General features: G+C 35.8%; 1 protein-coding gene across 1 annotated transcript in view; it reads right to left on the bottom strand.

Annotated features, from left to right (window-relative positions):
• Nucleotides 1-225: 225 nt before the first annotated feature.
• Nucleotides 226-7,664, bottom strand: part of SLC16A7 (solute carrier family 16 member 7) — a 113,275-nt gene continuing 105,836 nt past the window's right edge. Inside the window, exons 3-4 of the mRNA XM_056117689.1 lie at nt 5,147-5,965; nt 226-488 (exon numbers count right to left, since the gene is read on the bottom strand). Of these exons, the coding sequence (XP_055973664.1) occupies nt 241-488; nt 5,147-5,965 (1,067 nt within the window). The 3' untranslated portion in view covers nt 226-240. The remainder of the gene's footprint in view (nt 489-5,146; nt 5,966-7,664) is intronic.

The raw sequence follows: 7,664 nt of genomic DNA, 5'->3' as shown, positions 1-7,664 counted from the left end.
TGGGACTGAACCCAGGTTACTGTTCTGCAAAGGAAACTCCAAACCTACTGTACTAACATTCTGGGCCCTGGCCACATAACTTTTAAAAACAACATATTTAAAATTTGCTACTAAGGAAAACTACATTTCCATTCTTAATTATGACTCATTTCAACAACAAAATGTCCTTTTCTAACAGTTTCACAATTACAAACACTCCTAAGTACATCATTAACACTGGAAGTGAAAGATATAATTCTTTTAAATATCAGTTTCTCTTTCTGAGGAAATAATTGCAGTTTTCTTAGTTTTGGCATGTTTTAAAGAGTCAGATAGGTTTGTTTCATTGTTATTAAATTTCTTCTTTGACGGTTTCAGTTCATTTTCCTGTTTGATCAATCTATAGTTTATAGCATTGCCAATAAGCAGCCACACACTTGCTATGACCACAATAACTCCACAGGTGATATACATGTATGTATAACTTCTAGTGTAATCCACCAATTTACCTAAAAGAAAGACACATTTTAAAATACTATAATAAAATAGTCATTAAACAATAAAATTTTTAAATACATTGTTTGCTAAAAGGGAATACTAATTTCTCAATTGCATCAACAGTAAATGAGATTTTAATGAATATTCTAGGCTACTGCTTTCAAAATGCATAGAAATGCAAGTGTAAACTCATACATTCTCACTATATTACTAAATTGAAAATGATTTCCCACAGTAACAGTGCATAACCAAGATAAATCAGTATACATGAGTTTATGTATATATTTATAATACATGTAAGTATATTACGTACAAGTAGAAACGAGTATACTTTTCTATCTATACATTAAGTCGTACATATTAAAACTTTCATCCATTCATATTTTCTATTTTTTCAATAAAGAGAAGGAAATTATATTCTTCAGGAAACACTCAAAGGCTTTTACAAGTTTTTCTTACTAAATACATTTACATTTCATGTTTTGTTTATGCTGATATTTAAAAATTAGGATAAACTTAAGTATATATGAACTTTAGTGTACACTTCATATGAATATTCCTTATGATTCTTATATATGATAAATTAATTTGTATAGTCAGAATTTCTCACATTCTGACTAGATTTAGTCAGTAACTTAGTTTAGGTTTCACTGCCTATAAATTATTTATTTGAATATAGTGTTCTTGTTCCTCCTTTTGACTGAGAAACAGTACTGTAGCACTATCCTCCCGTTGTGCGTTGATTTGCTTGAGCGGGCCAGTAACATCTCCATTGTGAGAACTTTGTTGCTACTGTGTTTGGCATATCGAATACATCACGGGTAGCTTGCCAGGCTTTGCCGTGTGGACAAGATACTCGTGATTTATAATATTTTCAATCATAGTTTCATGAATCTATCATTACAACAGCACACCCGCTCCTTCAGAGTGACCATTCTCCTCAAGGGCTCTCCTTTCCACTCTTCTCCACACTATATTAAGTCAGTTCTTCAATTAACTTTCCAGTTATATTGTTCTGGCATTTGTTGTTTCCTTACTGTTAATCTTTATATTCCACATAAAAGAGAGATCATTCTGTACCTATCTCATTCCTTTTCCATCTGACCACAGAGACAAAACCAACAAAACCAACAAAAAATTTAAATGATGTAACTGCATATATGTTAAACATAAGTATATTTACATATGCTTGGGGGCTATGGCTCTTTGCTCTAGTATCACACCTAGAGGTGTTGGGGAACCATAATTGGTGCCAGGCATCTAAGTAAGGTCATCTGCATGCAAGATAAGGGCCTTAATATTCACTACTACTACTCTCTCTCTCTCTCTCTCTCTCTCTCTCTCTGGCCAAAATGTTCTATTATTTAGGGGAAGGAGGAGGGATCAAGCCATGGGACTCATACAATGGATGTATGAGCTCTACCATAGAATTGTATCTATGGAAAAATTTCAATTTAACCAGGTAAAAGATGTACTGAATATGATATGGGGCTGGAGCAATAGCACAGCGGTAGGGCGTTTGCCTTGTGTGCAGCCAGCCTGGCTGAGCCTGGTTCGATTCCTCCGTGCCTCTTGGAGAGCCTGGCAACCGACTGAGACTATCTTGCCCCCATGGCAAAGCCTGGCAAGCTACTTGTGATGTATTCAATATGCCAAACACAGTAACAACAAGTCTCACGATGGAGACGTTACTTGGCCCGCTTGAGCAAATTGATGAACAACGGGAGGACGGTGACAGTGACAGTGAATGTGACATATACATAAACATAAATATTTCATAATAGAACTTTCACACTTTTGTGAATATTGTGAAAAATTTTATTAATACAGCTTCTCAAAACAGGTTGGAGTAGTGAAATTAAGTTCCTTTATTTTATCCTAAAAACTTTATCCGTTATGTATTGATTTTTTAAAACTTTTACACACTGGTTACAGTAAATTTTCTCTTTTATTTATTTTTTTTTCTTTTTGGGTCACACCTGGCGATGCTCAGGGGTTACTCCTGGCTCCTGCACTCAGGAATTGCTCCTGGCGGTGCTCAGAGGACCATATGGGGTGCTGGGAATCTAACCTGTGTTGGTCATGTTGGCTGCATGCAAGGCAAATGCCCTACCCACTGTGCTATCACTCCAGCCCCCCAAATTTTCTCTTTTAATCTAAGAATTTTGTTGCTAATATACAAACAAACACTGTCCTCCCGTTGTTCATCGATTTACTCGAGCAGGCCCAATAATGTCTCCACTTTGAGACTTGTTATTACTGTGTTTGGCATATCGAATACCTCAGGGGTAGCTTGCGAGGCTTTGCCGTATGGTCAAGATACTCTTGGTAGCTTGCTGGGCTCTCCAAGAGGCGCGGAGGAATTGAACCCAGCTTGGCCGGGCCAGCTGCGCTCAAGGCAAACGCCCTACAGCTGTGCTATTACTCCTGACTCTAAATTTCATTTGCTAAAACTAATTCTGATAAAAAGACAAGCAACATTTGTTTGTCTTATGAGAAGTTAATTAGCTGTCAAATAAGAACTATTGGTTTTTATGCAACTTGACAATTGTTTTGCTGTCATTGTATATGCATATTGACAGAAATAAACCAAGTAAACCCCTGCGTTAGATACCACAGGATGACCCTGGTGGGCAGGAAAAAGTCAGCAGTTATATCACTTGTTCTTGATTAAGAAAAAAGTGGAAGGCAAATTGTCAATAATTCCTCAAGACAGACATACATGAATCTTTATAGTTTGAAAATAGTTCATTAATATCATATAAGAATTACTTTAATTCTAAATACATGGAAAAATTCATGTTTAGCCTGGCAATTACTCTGACCTTACGAAGGAAGGCCAACTCTATAAGTAAATTGAATGCCAAGATTCAGAATTAAAAAAAAAAATTACACCGTGGTTTCTGGCAAAGACTGGCCCAAAAAGATATTTTTCATATTTATTTTATTTATTTATTTTGCTTTTTGGGTCACACCCGGCGATGCACAGGGGATACTCCTGGCTCTGCACTCAAGAATTACCCCTGGCGGTGCTCAGGGGACTATATGGTATGCTGGGAGTCAAACCCGGGTTGGCCATGTGCAAGGCAAACGCCCTACCTGCAGTACTATCACTCCTGCCTCAGTAAGGTAAAGGCCCTCCCGTTGATCGTCGATTTGCTCGAGCGGGCCCAGTAACGTCTCCATTGGAGACTTTGTTGTTACTGTGTCTGGCATATCGAATACTCTCGGTAGCGGAGGAATCGAACTCGAGTTGGCCATGTTGGCCGCTTGTAAGACGAACGCCCTACCCGCTGTGCTATCGCTCCAGCCCCCTGCCTCAGTATTTTTAATATTATTTTTAATATTTATAAGATTAGTGTCAAGGAGATAGTTGAGGGTTCAGAGGCACATACCTTGTATGGCAAGGCTCTGTGTTTGATCCAATGCACCACACAAGTTCCCTCCTACCTCTACTCCTAGCACAACTAGTATAGCTCTGATAGTCTGATCACTAGTAGTTATGGCTTTGGAAGCCCACAGTTCTGCTGGATCTGATAAGCACCACAATAAGTCAAACATTGAACCATCTGGTTCAGTCAGCTAAATACTGCTAAGGCTGGGTCCTGAATCTCCTGAGCACAACCTCGGAGAGGACCCCTTTCAAGTAACTAATACATACATGTACCTTAGATTACTTATTGTGTGATTTATTACAAATAGGCATTAGTGAAAATATTTCATTTGTGTATTTTTCTCTTCATGCATATTTGGTGGTGCCACGGTTTAAATCCAAGTATGCATGTAAGGCAAATACTCTACTGCTGAGCCATATCCTCTGTCTGAAATTATTTCAGATCTGAAATTTTAAAAGCAATATTTAATATGAAAAAATATGAAATTTTGTCATCAAAATTATCTTGAGTAAACTTCCTTCATTACTGACTGTCTACAAACATAATATATTTTTATATAGACTATATATTTATATATTCTTATTATGAAAATATTTCTTCCTTAGGTATTAAACAAGGTTCTTATTAATAGAATATTCCAAAAAGAAAATGAAATTCTGACTTTTGGAAATCATGTTTAAATTTTTTTATTTTTTCCATGTTTTAAATTTTGAAATATTTTAATTTAAAAAGAATTCTGTCACCATTAGTACATTTAAAAATCATTATTTAATTTTTATGATAAATTTATAAAAGCATAAGACAACTAGCATGGGTAAGACCTGAAAATATGCAACTAATTATCAGTGTAACTTCAATTCTAACAATATCCAAGTTCTGAGACAAATTTACATCTAAAACAAATTGATTGTGTAATTTAAAATTAAATCTTAGGTTCAGAGAGACCTATGGCACGTAAGCTACATGCCCAGATTTGATACACGGGACCCAGATTTGATCCTTGGTGCCAAATGTGGTACCCCAAAGCCCATCTAGGAGTTATTCCTGAGAAGAGAGCCAGGAGTAAGCCCTAAGCACCACTGGGTGTGGTCCAAAAGCCAAAAAATAAGTAAATAAAATAATAAAGGATCATATGCCTTAGATTTCATGTTCCTACAGTCCTTCAGATTGTAAGTATTTATTATTATGAACCACAACATTCAACAGAAAGAAAGCCTGAGTTAATAGATATTAATATTAAGCTTTTTAATTTTCTTCATGACAACTATTCTTACCAGCAAGGGGAGGACCAAGAAGAACTGGGCAGCATTCGACGATTGTGACGAGTCCCACAGCACTAGAATACTTTGAGGCACCAACAAGATCAATGAGAGTTTCAAAAAGGACACTGCTAACACTCCCAAATCCAAGGCCAAAAAATACAGCATAAACCAACATACTAGTATAGGTTTGTGCCAGTGGAAATAAGAGATGACACACTCCAGTAAACATGACTGCAAAACCGAAGAAGTACTGGATTTGAGGTCGGATATATTTAGTGTTTGCAATTAATCCTGCAGAAGGCCTAGCAAACATATCAACAAAAGCCAAAACGGATAGTAAAAAAGCTGCAGAATACTCATCTATTCCCTTATCTTTAGCATATAAAGTCAAAAATAAAATTGGGGCAAAAAAGCCCAGAAACATGATGACATTGCCAGATAAGTAAGTTAAAAAACCCCTATGTTTAAAAAGAGAGAAATCTAAACTGTTATTCATTGATTCACTTATTGATGTTTTGGGGCGTCTTGACTTTACGTTTTCCTGTTTATTTTTTCCTTTAATTTTATTTTTAGCACTGAAAGAGATTTCGTGATGGTCAAGTGGTCTCATGAGTGATCCAGACACACAGGTATTCAACAATAAACCTCCCAAAATCAGAAAGCTTCCTTTCCAGCCATAATTATTCAAAAGGTACTGACTTAAAGGGGCCAATGTACTTAAAATAACAGGGCTTCCTGCCATGGCCAATCCATTTGCTAAAGGGCGTTTCTTGTAGAAATATCTACCAATTATTGCTAAGGCTGGTTGTAGGTTGAAGGCCAAACCTATACCTAAAAACAAACAAAAAGAAAAAAATACGTAATGTTATTCAAAAAGAAATTATCCTTCAACATGTACCATTAAGGCAGAACTAATAATACAATGGCAGGAAGTAACTTTTGATAATTATAAGTATCAACAGAATGGAATTTAACATAAAAACAATTTCACAACCTGACAATTGATATCTATAACTGTCTCCTACGACTTTCATTTTAAAGCACATGCACAGAAACCAATACATTTTACTGGTTCACTAAATACAGCATAGGTTGAAACTAGGCCATAATTATAAGTTCTTAATCATAATCATGTAATTCTACAGATAAATTAATTTCTCTATCTACTTACACATATATAAAGTACTGTTTTTTTTTCTTATGAGCAAGAGAGTATTTAAAATGTGAATACTCTCCTTTCAGAGTTAAAGCAGTGCAAATAGACTAAAAATGTTGCATTTATAAATAATTCTACACCTCCCAGGAAATCTTCTTTCAAAACGCTGCAAATAATAAAAAATGAATCATACATTTATGCCATGCTTTCATGCTCCACATCCTCACATTTCATAAATATAAACATGTATATTAACTAAATAATAAATAGCATTTTTTCACTTGAAAGTCACATTTGGGGGATTAAAGCTGATTATATATGAATTTCAAGTTCCTACTATCTACCCATCTCCTTGGCTCTATGAAAGACTGACTTTAATAAATAAATTACTTGAACGGAGAGATAGTAGAAAGGCTAAAGCACGTGTATGATTTGAGTTCAAATCCTCAGCACTGCATATGGTCCCCTGAGCACTACCAGAAGTGATCCCTGAGCACAGAGCCAGGAATAATCCCGGAGCAGAGCCAGATCTGCACGTTCAAAAAAATAATACTTGTTAGGTCTCACCTAAGTATTGTTTAGCAGTAGTAATGAGTGAGTTTGTTTTATCAGCACATGAAATTAGGGCCAGGAAGAAAGCTCAAATGTCTGGAATGTTAACCTTGCAAACACTGAATTCATGAGACTCTGACTGGGATCTGTCAGCACTGTAAGCATCCTTCCTCTCCCAGGAAACTCTGAGACAGTCCTGGAAATCCCAAGAACCGCTGAGATGGCTCTGGTTGTCTCCAACAGCACTAAGCCAAAACATTACCTGATTGTCACACCTTAACAATGAATCATTAGACCTGCACTCAAAACTAGTATTCCACCAAAGTGGTCTTTGGGCCCCTGGACCTAACACATCTCTAGACAGTTACCTCCCCAAACAAATAAAACAAAAATTACACAAAGTCAATCTGTATAAATTACCTCTCCTTTGTTCTTAGGCTTTTTCTTCTATTATTTTAGGAGTTATAGAAGAAATAATTCTGCATTAATTCATATATATTAAAAACATACAACAAAGCAATGATCAGATGTTGGATATTCAGCTCTCAATCTAAACACGTATTCTAACCTTTAATACAAATGTATTTTTATGTGTAGAAAGGTCCCTAAGAGGGATTAAAGAAACAAAGAACAGGATTTGGAGAGAAATTTGGACATAACTAGGCTCTCTAATTTTGCTTCAGCTTTAACTTTGAGAAGAGAGTCGATTAGATCAATATTATAAAAATACTCATTAGTTTATGGTTAAGTGACTTGTAGTTAGTCAGAGGGATTCAAATTAAAGCCAGGTAGTAGTGTAATAAAATCTAAATGTCTTTATCT

This window comes from Sorex fumeus, unplaced genomic scaffold (genome assembly GCF_029834395.1).
Source record: "Sorex fumeus unplaced genomic scaffold, SorFum_2.1 ptg000035l, whole genome shotgun sequence".
NCBI lineage: Eukaryota > Metazoa > Chordata > Mammalia > Eulipotyphla > Soricidae > Sorex > Sorex fumeus.
Note: the sequence above shows the minus strand (reverse complement) of the source record. Positions and strands in the feature narration are given on the sequence as shown.